General features: G+C 31.0%; 1 protein-coding gene across 9 annotated transcripts in view; it reads left to right on the plus strand.

Moving 5' to 3' along the window:
* snu (ABC-type transporter snustorr) overlaps positions 1–14,550 on the plus strand; it is a 146,663-nt gene that overhangs the window by 121,024 nt on the left and 11,089 nt on the right. For all 9 annotated transcript variants that reach the window (XM_074113796.1, XM_074113795.1, XM_074113801.1 and 6 more), the window contains 8 exons: positions 6,023–6,182; positions 6,313–6,467; positions 7,765–7,872; positions 7,956–8,049; positions 9,112–9,276; positions 11,962–12,081; positions 12,178–12,305; positions 13,545–13,761. In XM_074113796.1, the coding sequence (XP_073969897.1) occupies positions 6,023–6,182; positions 6,313–6,467; positions 7,765–7,872; positions 7,956–8,049; positions 9,112–9,276; positions 11,962–12,081; positions 12,178–12,305; positions 13,545–13,761 (1,147 nt within the window). The remainder of the gene's footprint in view (positions 1–6,022; positions 6,183–6,312; positions 6,468–7,764; positions 7,873–7,955; positions 8,050–9,111; positions 9,277–11,961; positions 12,082–12,177; positions 12,306–13,544; positions 13,762–14,550) is intronic.

The raw sequence follows: 14,550 nt of genomic DNA on the forward strand, positions 1-14,550 counted from the left end.
TTTAATACTTAAATTAATAATCAAGTGAAGGTTAGCTGGTAACAGATTAATTTTTTAATTAGGGTTATTTGCAATGTTCGCTACTAGCAAGGGGTTACGATTACTATGATATATGATTGGATTACTACTTTTTAGGATCATCTAATCTAAATGATTTTTTTTTTCTTCCTAAAGTATATGTTACTATCCTCAACACTGCTTCCATTAGCTATTTTCAATTGCTTTCTGCTTACTCCTTCATGCATTACATAATTAGTTTTTACTTTGTTAATAACTCACTTGGAGTACAATTTGTGTTGGCAAATCAGGTTGTGATTACGTAGTTGCTGTGAGTAAATAAAACGATCAACCTTTTCAGCCTCATAAGCTTTTGAATGGCTTTGAATTCATTGACCTGCTATCCATTTTTATGTATTATCCATCATCTATTTTTCTGTGTAAGCTTTTGTTTTAACGCTTTGTAATTTTGTTGAAAAGGGTAGAGAGTGATTTGATGAGCTGGATTTTTGTTAACCTAACTTCGGTTCTATCTCAAGTGATTCTGCTTCTGAAGGTATTTATTTATTACGGAAAGTACACACTACACAATAAGACCTCAGATAAACGTAAGTGCTTTTACTCTATAAACAATTCCATGACAGTTACTATTGTCTCAGAAAATTGTGTTTTTAATCGTCGGAATCTAAATAGTTGGTAGGTTTACCATACATGGTGTTTTTATTCATAATTACTGCATCGTTAATAAATGCTAGGATTTAAGGAAAGTGTCGAGATTCGAACCTTGTTTTGATGCCAATTTTCCTGATAATAAGAATTGTCCGCAGTAAAAATTGTTACTAAGTTCTACAAAATGCAACCTGTAGGAGTCCACTGGAGTGTTTTTATATACTTTTTAGTTTCCTCTGTTAAGGGCAACTAATTTGTACTTCTGGGACTGATCTCAAACTATTTTAATATATTTGTATGACTCTTTGTTTTATTTTAGAAAACGTAGTAAGGTCTGATCGGAATTCATTTAAGGAGTAGAATGATAATCTAAGCACTTCGGTTATAGACTTTAAGGTTAATTTAAATCACATTTGTGACTAGCTATTTACGCATATTTCAAAAAAAATGAAGAATTAAAACGACTAGACAAACTGGCAAAAATTCAGTGTGGTTAACGATTGTATTTAGACTCTTCTGTGTGCTGACAAAATCCATATAATTTGTACAAAATGGGTTTTAGTGTTTTCTTTGTATAGTTCACCAACCTGGAAAGCTGCTCTATGGTAAATAAATACCTGCCAATTGCACTGAAACCATGCCCAACTGGATTTTTCAATTGTTTTTAATTTCTGTCGATTTCTTTGCTTTTCTTCATATTCTGTGGCTATTGTACTACACTGTTAAAGGTTGTACTTTCTCCTGACCCATTTAGAGGATGGTAGATCATCTTCCTTTGAGAAGTTCTCTGGATAACTGGTCTACCTAGTGGTGTTTTAGTATTTCTACCATGTGATAACCTTTATCAATCACATTAATATTGATCCACCTTTAATTTCATGTATAGAACCTCGACTTAAGAAATTTCTCATATCTAAATAAGGAGTAATTTTGGTATACATATGTAAACAATGTTAACTGTGTAAACATAAGGAAGGACACTTCGACTGTGTTTGACGCATCCTTGACAACGCGATTGAGAAGTGACGACCTCTACCTAGCTATTAACTAGGCACCATCTCCGGTCTTCGTAGTCACTTTGAATTTATGTACATAAGAGTTGTGTGTTTCCGTCTATGTGTGGTCTGTTTTAAATATTTGTCCTTCTCCAAGAACTGTCATCATGACATACCCGACGACCTTACTTAGCATTTTTGTGCAACTCTTAATGGCTTTATGACGATTTTGTCTTCTTATTATACGCCATTCGACTATTCAAATAATATCCGGCTTAATTTTTAGTCGAATAGCATTCAAATAATTGAGGTTATGAAGTTAATACTTGAAAACTTCCTAGGTTTGTAAATTTATTATGTTTCTGTTTTGTTATTGTTTGTACATGCTGTTAACATCACTGAATTTAGCGTTAACAGTGAAAAAAGTTTCTTCATTGACATTATTAGCCCAGCAGGTGTTATCTTCTTAAAGTAATCATTTGTCTGCAAAGCTGACATATTGTAACTAAGCGTTCGTCGTTCCTTAAACCTATGTCTAGGTCATCTTCAGGGTTTATTGACAATACAATATTTCTACAATGTTGTTATCTTCTGTTCTGTCTACTTTTAAACTAACTAGGCATGTTTATTGTCGTATCGCATGGAATTTCCATAGATATATTTATTTTGGGAAATTTTTTTATTATATAAGTTTTGAAAATAGCTGAAATTATTCTTACTGCATCGTCTGTTTGCTAGATTTTGACCTACTGAACGCATTGCCTGGATATTAATTCTTGGCTCAACAGTAAATCCTTATTTTACTTACCAAGGAGTAGTTATCTCTAAAGACCGGCTCTCCGTTCTTCTTAAGGCTTTCTTGGAGAACCAGAATAGTCATTCAATAGCTGTTGGAAGAAAATATTCTCTATCTAGAATCCTCTGTTACTTGAATTTGGGTGAGTCGTCTTTAGAATATCCAGGAAAACGTTTTTGTTGGTGCGGGCAATGAATTGGCACTTTGAAGAAGTTTTTCCTGTAATCTGATTCCTTGTTATCACTTTTGCTTGGACCAAATGAATCTTTAAAATTTTCTCTTTTAAAATTATTGGATCATCGCAGGAAGAGTAAGTGTTGTATATTTCCATTTTGTTTGTTTAATTTACGCCCTGTCCATTTTATGTAAGTTTTGCATGAAGGACTCTACTGCTCCTAAATAAACGCCTCTGTTGAAATTCTGTGTATAGTTTGGTGTTGTACACAGACATGATGAAATTTTCCAGACAAAAGACTAACTGACAGACTGGCAACACTGTTCAACCGTGTTTACAGGCCATGATAACAGTCCATTTTCCTTCTCAATTCCCTCTGCTAGATATGACGATAATAATTCCAGGGAGGTTATAACCAGACAACTTTCTCTCTTGATACTCAAAGTTGTTTTTGCTCTGAATGAACGTTCAATTTTTATTTTTTTTTTTGTAAATGAAAGAAATAAATTTAATAAAGTGTTAATTTTAAATGAAAGTGAAGTTAAATGACGCAGAATAGAGTGGGGAGCACGCGTGCGCATAAGCACCGGACACATACGTAACCTTTGTAATATGTCTGGATAAGTTCCAATAGTTTTGCTATCTTACAGCACATCTAGATTACTAACCTCAATGCAGTAGACATGTAGATTTACCTCAGCACTTTCATTTTTCTAACCACTTCTTTACCTTCCTGCAGGGTTTTCGTGTTAACATTTTATTCTGTGAGTTCAAAGATCGAACAGTAATTGCCTAGAAAAAATTCATTTTTTGGTCATCGGTTATCAAAATGGGTCTGTTGATATAAAGTCCAAAAATTCCTCTCAAAAGTTGAAAAAAAATGAACTATAATGATTCCGTTCCGCCCAAACTTTTTTGAAGTCTTTCCGTAAAAGGTTCTCCTTACTATTCCTCTTCTTTTATAAACTTTTGCAAATGTCAACCATTCAAGGATGTTATTTCTTAAGTAGGGATCACGCCTAATAGAGTTGCTACTAGCCATTTCTCTATTAGTACAGCCAATGATCCGTGGAATCATCCAATTGCCAATTCTGTTCAGGTTCTCAGCTAGGAAATCATGTCCTGGATATAACCTGTCTTAGGGAACACTTTTAGCCATGAGTAGATTCACAGAAGTAGGTGCCTCGCAGCTTACGCAACTTATGTTCTTTTTAAGTCCCCCACTTGAGAAAGATGGGCAAGTACTTGTACTTATTTCACTTTACACTTCATAAATTTCAACCTGCAATTATTATCATTTTAACAAATTACAGGTTTAAAGTTAGCTTGTGAAGTTATGGTCCGATAAGTTTTTTTGTCTTTTTTTTTGTAATTTTCAACTTTATTTGCTACTTCTGGCTGCACAATGTTCACTTATCTTTGTATAAGATTTAGATAGATATCTTTGTTAAAAAAAGTAAAACAGATTGCAGAAAATAAAATCTAATAATTATGCGTGAAATATAACTTAGATTTTTTTTCCCTTATTATGATTTTACTTTCTTAGAAAACATAATTACAATTGCGTAAATTATAAGTGCGAGATTAGAATGTACATGTCATTGAACCAATTGTTTATAAGCGATTTTATTTTCCAAACCATTAATTAAAGAATGCAAGTGTTGAAATTTAGTGCACCATTAGATGCTTTTTCTAGTTTAATTACTTTAAAAACAAATAATAATAATAATAATAATAATAATAATAATAATAATAATTAAAAATTGCAGAGTAGATTACTTCCTTGATATTAGTGCAATCAGACAAACCCATGCTTCAAAACTAATGCACAACATTCGTCCCAACAGTTTTGTAGTTCACAACAAACCTAAAAATAAATTATCACTATGTGAAGAAATCATAAATTTTATTAATTTTTCAAATTTGAACAAAAAACGTGTAATGAACTCTCATTGGATAGTTCACCACTTAGTTTGTGCTTTGCATTTAAAAGAAAAAAAAAAGGAGTTGAGAGAGTTACGGAGAAATGCATTTGTATCAATTATTCATTTCATTTGCTATTTGCATGCATTAAATAATTTACAAACTGAAGAGTATCCACATTTTTCTTCTTAACAATTTTGTAACAAAGAACAAATATTTCTAACTAAATGGACAGAAAGAAAAGCCTGAATTGTGTTGCAGTAAAAGCTTCGTTGCAAGATTTCGGTAGTGGACACACTGAGTTAGTAGTTTTTTAAGCTGGCCAAAATCGCTTCCATAACTGGTATTTTTCTTGAGTTTTCTTATGTAATGAATTGATTTTTGAGATGAAGAAAGTTGCATCCAATATCCCAGGAAAGTGCTAATCGTTGTAGTACAGCTCTCGAAGAGCAGCTATTTTTTTGGAGAAGCTTATTCCTTACCTAGACCTTAAATATCAGAATATTTGAAAACCCTAGGAGCTTCTCACAGCTTCGCCAACCGATGATGGAAGCATGGTTGTCTGTAACAAGTAAAATCACTGGTCAGTTCTTAAAGTAATAATATGTTTTCAAAGTTCTCAACAGAAGCTTGGAAAACTTGATTGCCGCAAATATCAGGTAAAGTTTCCTGAAGTAAGAACGTCTCCAAGGCTGAAGTGCTGAAGATTGAGTGTGACTCCAAACACTTAATCAGAGTTTGGTAAATCTTGTTATGGAAGTCTTAGTTACAGGTAGCGTTAGTTACTGTTATCTGTGCCAACGGGGAATAAGTCAGTTACTGGAATATATTTAGAGTATAGAGTGTAAGGTCCTTTGAAGTTAACCCAAGAAGGCTTGGATTTTTCAATGAAAATGCAGGAAGGGAAAATAGACCAAAAATATGTTGCGATTGTTTTGAATTAAGGAGTACACATGCACCTGTGTGCACACAGAGAGAAGTAGAGGATAAGTATGATACTCATTTAAAAATTCTAGTTATCTACTTGGAAATGGGCATCTATTATCATCACCACATCATCAATGAATGGAGCAAACATGTTCCTTCGTTTCCTATCAAAATATTATACAAAACAACGCAGCATTTCCAAGGTTTTATCGGCCTGTTAATCTTTAATTTCATTTCAGTTTGTAAAACTGGTCTATGACCCCACACATCTGTCCGCATGTCAATAATTAGTTTTTTAAAGCAACTTAAGAAGTTACGCAATACTTTCCCTGTGATGGATGAGAGAATTAAAATTATTGATCATCTAAAACTTTTAAAAAGGGTTAAAAATCTTCTCTATAATCACATAAATTTAATTTTTGTAAACAATGTTATTAGAATTAATAAAAATGATGGTTATAAAAGACATAACCTGGCAGAAAAATCAGCTGTTTTGTTCTTTAGATCTACCCATTTATAATAATATTCTTCATTTTACAGATACGGTCTTCTAGGAGCTAGCGGTTGTGGTAAAACTACACTTCTTAGTTGTATAGTCGGCAGAAGAAGATTGGACAATGGGGAAATATTTGTGTTAGGTGGAAAACCAGGTCATAAAGGAAGTGGGGTACCTGGAAAACGTGTTGGATACATGCCTCAGGTAAAAAATAATAGTAATAAACATTTACAACAGTTTTCTCAGATAATTTTAGTAATTTTGAACTAATTGTGGTAACGTAAATTTGTTTGTTTTACTTAAAATAAAATTTTATTATTTTATTTTGTACCAGGAAATAGCATTGTATGGAGAATTTTCTATTAAGGAAACGATGATGTATTTTGGTTGGATTTTCGGAATGGAAAGCTCGGATATTATGGATCGATTGACGTTTTTACTTAATTTTCTAGATCTACCATCACAAAGTCGTTTAGTGAAAAATCTTAGGTAAGGTTATTTTTCACTCCTTAGATTGTGAATGCTTTTGTATTAACATTGAAGGTCACAAAAATATATTAGGATACTCAAAATAAGTATTTTAAGTTAAGAGATTAACGTGAGCAGTTCAAACAATAAAAAGAAAAATGTGACTGCATTTCTATATTTTGTGTCATTTTATAACTACGTTTTATTGGATAAAACATCCGTAAGTGTCTGACATAGAATGTTCGCTTTGTAAAATGTACAAAAATGTGATTGAAGTAAAACTCGGAGACTTCCACTAAGAAATCAGTCGCGCTACCTCGGGGGTCAACTATAAGCCTTCATCATGAGAATGAATAACTTGTCGTCAAGCGAGCGTAACCAAATTACTTGTTAAGCCGGAAGCAAACAGTTCTGGAAACAACGTTGGCTGGCGGCTGCTCGTAGATGATGTTTATGTTGGGGTAAATACGTTTAAATCTCAGAAGAATGGTCACCCTGGATGGGCGCTATCATCCTCGGGGACTTGATCACATTTTCCGAACCAGGCCTAAGTTATCGCTGAAGAAGACATGGACTCTGAACTTTGTTAATTTCTTAAGTGGTGATTTTCGAAGTTACAGATTTTTTTTTAATTTGCCAAATTTTTAAAACGTCTGTTCTTTAGATAATTTAGAAATTGATACGTGTAATTCAAGAAGAAACGTTTAGCAAACAGTAAAAAAAGTATGAAGAAGGATAAACAAAAATTATTTTCGTAGCTCCTCAAATTAGGATTGGAATACAAAATGCAGGAAAATATTGATGATTTTTTTTTTTTCGCGGACACAGAATTTGATTTTATTCTGAACAAGTAGAGGAAAATTCATCAGGTTTTATTGAAAGTTTCAATAAACTTTGTGACAAAAAACAAAACTGTGGAAATTATGATTTCTTTATGCAATCTTGATGAATTAATTTCTGGAAATAGATGAAACTTGGTAGCTGGCTAAAAAAGAGTATTTTAAATGAAACATCCCCCATTAAACTAAATTCTCTCAAATTTACTTCTTGAAAGAAGAATGTTTGGAATGAATACTTGTTTGTTAAAGCTAGTAAAACTTCCAACTAGATTTTTAATAAATACAGCTTTGTTCAGGCACATTGCTGAGTCGAGCATACATAGTGTGCATGTCAAATATTCATTGTGAATAGAATAAACAAACAGTTTGAAGTCACAAACATATACTTGTCTCCCATTTATATCTAACTGTATTTTTTTTTTTTATTTTTTTTAACTAAATATTTTACATATTTTCTAAGTTCTAAATTTATTTTACAGTGGCGGCCAACAGAGAAGAGTATCGTTTGCTGTTGCGTTAATGCATGATCCCGAACTTTTAATACTTGACGAACCAACTGTTGGAGTAGATCCACTACTTAGGCAAAGGTTTGCAGTATTTTTTAATTTATTTTCTGAGCAGTAATTATTTCTAGTATTTTTCTTGATAGTTAATTTTTTATTTATTGCAGTATATGGAACCATTTAGTACAGATCAGTAAGGATGGTAATAAAACAGTAATTATAACTACACATTACATAGAAGAAGCCAGGCAAGCGCATACGGTTAGTTCCTTGGTATTCTATAAATATTCTTACTGATTAAAACCAATGACCAAGAGCCATCTGTTAGCATAATTATGAAGCTTAAATTTTCTTGTTTCATTTTCGGAATATTAAAACAGTATTTTCAATAGTGATTGATTTGGGTTATAAATTATACATACTTTACTCCCCAAAAAACTAGTTTTTTTTAGACTTTTAATTTTCAAGGATATTCATTAATATTAACCCATAAAAACGTTTCTTTAAAGTCAAAAATGTCTAGATATATTTTATTATTATTTTTTTCAACGAATACAATAGTTTCAAGATCAGTTTCTTATCACTAATCATATTTTCTTACCATTGGTTGAGAGCAATTCAACATAAAATCAATTTAAAAAAGAAGATATTGTAACATCACAGTTAGTCACATGTCAGTCAGTATTGTTTTAAGAAACAATAACAAATTTTCTCTTAAAAAATACCAAATTTAAGTATATTTTATGTGAATATAAATTAATAAAAAATGTTCTAATTTCTGAATGCAAATTCAGACGTTTGTGTGTTTGAATATTAATTATTTATCCTTGAACTAAAACACCAGCAAGAAATTAGAATTGAATTATAGTTTTACGTTAAATTTTGACTAAATGATGATATTATTCTTTCATTCATTTTCATTCAATATGTGTAATAGAGGAAAATACTGTATTACACTATTACTGGTGAGGGGTTTACTTGAGAGCCCAAATAAATTCATAAGTCTTGTCTTCATTGAGAAGGCGAAACTTCCACAAACTGTCTCAATCCTTTGTTACTGTTGCAAATAACAAACGAAGGAGCCACGAATGTGAGGTATGCTAAGGAATTAAATAAAATGCCTGTATTTTCACGGAAATATTTAAAGAAGTGAAAAAAACTCCATCGATGAAATGATTATTTACTTTCTTTCAAATATTTTTATAAGTAGTTTCTCAGACGAGAGTTTTCTTTTTGGTGGAGGCACCCTTAGATTGTCTTTATCTTACAGTGAAATTATTGAATTCCACTAATGACGATTTCTTTCTTTAAAAAAAACTCTAGATTGGTTTAATGAGAAGCGGCAAACTATTGGCAGAAGAAGCTCCAGCCACTCTGCTCACAATGTACAATTGTTCCAGCCTGGAAGAAGTATTCCTAAAGCTTAGCCGAATACAAGGACAACAGAATTCAACAAATGATGAATTATTGCAGAAAAATATGAACTTGGTAAATTTCTATTCTATTAAGTTGTAAACTATTTAATGATGAAGATTCATTTAAGTTGTGGATGAGATTAAATAGTTGTTTAAATATATTCGTTTTTTTAGAACAGAAATGATTTGATTGAGATTACAGTATACGCAGTTAGAAATCTAATAATTTCATAGCAAACTACTTTACTTTCACTCGTATTAGTCGTATCGATTTTATAAAAGTATTAAAAAATACTGTGCAGCGGCTAATAACTTTGTGAGATAGAAAGAGATCAGACATTGTTTGTATTGTTCTTTCAATTGATTACGTTCCATTTCTGGCTTCACTCACATAAAACTCTCTAGCCCTATTTCGTTTCTAATTTAAGCACGTTCTTATGACTTAGAATTTATTCTGAGCGTTTTTTTTAGTTGTCCTAAACTACACAGAACTTTGACATGCGTAAGTTCATTATAGTTTTTGTTCATGAAAAAAATACTATCTGTTCAAAACTCTTGTCCTGCTAATTAATATAATCTTCACCCGAAATGTATCGCGTACTTGTGAGACATTTTTTTTTGGAATTAAGGGTGAAAAATCGAATTTGGCAGAGCCTAATAAAGAAACGAAGGAGGCAGGAGTTATGGTATATAGTATTTTGCTGGTTTAAATATTTCAATATGGTTTGTCACTAGTTTTAAGAATTAGAGCTTCCTGCAGTTAGTCCTTTAATGAGGTACTGCATCAAAAGGTGATGCAAAATCCACTGTGTAATCTCTCGAGGACTATCTACTTTGAATCATAATCTCAGATTGTTAACCATACGAAATTTGACTAAAATATATCTTATCTAGTTTGGCGGTGCTAAACTGCGGTGGGTCTTAGTCTCTTCAGCCTAGGTTACCTCATCTTAGGTCTTACGATGTAAGAAACCTCTGTAACTTTCCAAAGTCACAAGAACCTACATCAGGTAAAGAATTGGTTCACAAGTGTAGTCCAAATTCAGTTCAAAATTCATTGATAAATCATAAACTGAATTGATTAAAATAGTTCAATAAGATTTACAGAAAAGTTAACGGAGGATTTTTTTTTTAATTACAAATCTACAAATCTCCCACTTATTATTAAGAAACTACGAAAACTTGAGGATTATTTCAGCGGAATTTTATATATAACTTCTTTATAGTTAATACAAAAACAAAATCTAAGCTTAATTATTTTTAATAATATTTTAATTATTAATTACTAATAGATGTTTTCTTCTCATGCTAATTGCTTCCTATTAATGGAATTTAGCCACCTTCAACCGAGGTATGTCCAGTGCTTTGAAAATATTTTATTTTCTTTATTTTTAATTTTTTTAACGTGAGCTTATGAATTATTTATTATTTCACTGGAATATATTTTCAAAACTATCGCTAATAAGTTGCATATTTCTTTGTTAACATCTTTGCTATTGGGAAATAGCCAGAGCAAGAGGTGTGTAGGAAAACTGTCCAAAGTATGTGAGAATAAAAATGAAAACTAATTTTTCTAAAACTTTTATAAATTTCTTTGTTTCATGCAAATTCTTTATTCTTTGGAATCAAGTCAGAGGTGTGTTTTTTCAGTTGTTTAATTTTTGTTATCTTTAGCTACTTTATTTTTAGTTAAATAATTCGACCAGAGTTTTATTTCATGTCTAAAAGCAATGATATATTATTTTAATGAAAGATAGTTTTCCTCAGAGTAAAAGAAAAAAAGTGAAACCCGTGAAAACAAAGGTGTTTTTAATTTTCTTATTGTTCTTTTCTTTTTTAACGTTCGCCACTATGATGGGTAATTTACCGTATTTTCGTAAAGTTCCCTAATAAACATTTTGTTGGCAACTTTAGAAATATCCAGCGTTCAATTTCATTTGCTGAGGCACACTTTTAATAAAAGGAGTTATTCTTTACCTTACCAAAAGAACGAATTGTAGGATCTTTTTTATTTAAGTCATTTTAAAGTGTGATTACTTACTAAATGATTAATATTTTTATTTTATGTTATTTTTTTATTTACTGTAAGAGTTGTTTACTTTTGAGTTACAATATTTACTGTGAATTGAACTGGTAAAGTTTTGGATTAGTTTATGATGTATTAATTACATCAAAGTTATTTAAATGTATCTGTGGATGTTATACTTGGAAAAAACTCTTTCTGAATTAAGTTTTATTGTTTATTGTATGAAATAATTGATCATTAATTTATTAATGATGAGTTAGGATACGATAAAGTTTCATCATCAGCATATTGAGGCTTATTGCTTTAAAAGATTTCTATTATTGGTAATTCAAAACCATTTTATGAATTTTACTAACAATCTCAAGCTATTCTTAGTTAAAGATAACTGGTTTGTCTATTTGCTAAAAGTGGCTAAGCGTAGCAAACTTATTTATTCCAAAGTTACGACAATTTTGAACAGGCATGTAGCCTACAATTGTTCAATTGTTCAAAGTCGAAAGCTTGGAAGTGTACCCTTTTATTTTGGCAGCTTAACTTCAATGGGGATAGAGGATTTGGTAATCTACCTTCAAAGAGTCTTTTGTACTTAAAACTCGTTCTGAATATATTTTTCATTTTTGCAAGAACCTTGATCTTCTTTTATATTTAACCGAATTTAAAATTATGTAAATATTAATATTAAAAAATTAATGAAAACTTATAACCTTTATTATTCGTTTTGGTGTTTTCCAGGCAACTCTTCATTGGGGTAAAAATCAGGAACCCGTCTATGTTACAGAAGAAAGCGGTGTTGTGGGATTGAATTTCCATCAAAAGAAAGAACCGGAACCAACTTCAAATGGATATTATATTGTAAATATTGAATCTGAAGTAAAAGAAAACCTTTTAAACATATAATATATTATTAAATTTTAAGAAAATAAAATATTGCTATGAAAAACTTTTCAGCAAGAAGATGTAGATGAGAAAAGTCAAGGCGGATGTAACAAGTGTTTAGATCTTTTCAAGTTAACTACAAAAGGGAAAACAAAAGCACTTTTACAGAAAAATTTTCTTAGGATGTGGAGAAATGTGGGGTACGTTAAGCCTTTAATTATTTAAAACTTAATTTAAAGCTCTGGTTTTGTTTAAAAGAAAAAAAAAAGAAGTTTATTGACTTGAATTCGTTTATGTTTGAAAAAAATTATTTATATAATAATAAACTGCTTTTCTATGTCGTCGAGTCCTCTATATTTATAAAGCTTGCTACTATCTCCAAATTTATTGAGCTCCTGATGAAGTTCACCTGTGGAACTCGAAACGAAGAGCAAATTTTACAATACAGATTTCTTTCGAAGGAATTCTACAAATGATGTAGAATTGATATAGTTTTCTTGGGCTGCTTTTGTATTATTGGGATTAAATTCTGTATTTTTGATAATTACGTATATATTCTCTTGTATTGGGTTGCTACATTAAACAGTCCTTCAAGGTTCTTGTTTCTCTATGCTTATCTTCTCCTAATATCAAACTAACAAACGAAATTGGTGTGAAAACTCAAAAGACTTCCCCTTAAACATTTCCTTGAAACTTTGAATTTTAGGTGCAATTTTTAAGTTTTGTATCCATTTGTTTCAAAAGAGCTTCTTTGATTGAAGCACATTATTTGCCTTTATTTTGTAAAAAAAAATGATAAGCTATACAAGTTAACCACTTGGCTGTTTGTTTTCAACCAATTCGTAAATGTAATATTTATCATTTCTATTTTATTTATATTATTATTTTTGAAATCTAATCCCCACAGTTTTTGGCTTAAATCTGCACAAAAACAATAAAAGATCTTCTCTGCTAAGTGTCTAGTCAAGATCTCGGAACTTATAATAATGATATGCCCGCACTACAGTAAAGAAAAGAAAGGAACTGCTTTTTACAAGTATTTAGAGGCACCCTTTCTGTATGAGAACATTTTTTTCACCCAGCTAGAGTTTTATAGGCCAATCCGTGGTAGTCTACACTAATAAATACGAGTATCGTTAAATCGGTGAAATCAGTAGGAACGAATGCGACGAGAAGTCACGAAGGCCTGAATATTCAGTACGTATATGAAGTTGGAGAATTCTCCATATGTAGTAACAATTTAGTAGTTTTAAACACCAGTAACTGCAATCACCATCTTTGTATTTATTTATAACAAAAACACTTATTAAGTTTTCTAAGAACTAAGTTTATGAAAATTTTTGAAATACGCTTTTAATAAAAAGTTTTATGAGTTATTCCAGTTGCTTTTCTTCTCGTACGTTACACTAAATTTGAAACTTTTGTCTCTATTTCTTCAGGGTGATGCTGTTTATATTTGCGTTACCAGTGATGCAAGTAATATTATTCTGTTTGGCCATCGGCCGAGATCCTACCGGACTACATTTGGCAATAGTGAACGACGAAGTTACCAGAAACAATTTGACCATGGATACTTGTCCAGTTTATAATAATTGTACCATCAAGTTCTTATCGTGTCGATATGTTAGCTCATTAAGGACAGACACTATTATTAAAGTGAGTTTTTGGAGTGCTTTTTTATTTTTTATTATTTTTTTTAGCTTTGCAAAGAATTTAAAGTAATTTTATTTACTTATGATTTTTTTTTACATAGTTTATATTCAAGTGCGCGAATTCGTCTTTACTTGTTTAGGTTTTAGGTAATATTTAGATTTCATTGTGGGGGATATCTTTTGAGATATTTGTTCAAATTATTAATATTTAATCAAATTTTACAGAAATCACTAATTTACCCCTACAAAGTGCTTCTTCATATTTTACTAGTAAAACCTAAGTAGGAAATTGTATTTCATTTGTATGATGTAATATTGCCTAAAGAGTCGTTATTTTGTAGCATCTAATGTGAAAGACATAACAATTGAAAGTAGAAAAAAACAATATTACTTTTCTTTGCGCTACTGGCACTATAAATGGAAAAATGGTCATACTTCATATAATGAGAAGTTCAATTGAAGATTGCTTTATTTGTAAAAGAGAGGAAAAGAAAATCCAGCAGAAAAAATCAGTATTGTGCCCAGACGAGCAAGACATACTTAGCCTCCAAGATGGGCCCTGAAGTTTTTATGGTTGCCAAATAAGTGAAAAGTACTTATGTTGGAGCCTTTTATGCAGCTAAAAAATACATAACTTCCCCTCTCACCTCATCTCATTCTAATAGAAAAGGGAAAGTCCCTTTACGTAGTAATTGAAGGCGATTATTGACAAAACAATGCCAACAAAAATCGCCTGTAAAGTTGTTATTAGGTTTAATAATTTATTTTTCATTTAGTAAATAATTAAAATTTT

The sequence above is a fragment of the Rhodnius prolixus genome, unplaced genomic scaffold (genome assembly GCF_049639745.1).
Source record: "Rhodnius prolixus isolate KJV_2025 unplaced genomic scaffold, Rpr scaffold_7, whole genome shotgun sequence".
NCBI classification, from domain to species: domain Eukaryota; kingdom Metazoa; phylum Arthropoda; class Insecta; order Hemiptera; family Reduviidae; genus Rhodnius; species Rhodnius prolixus.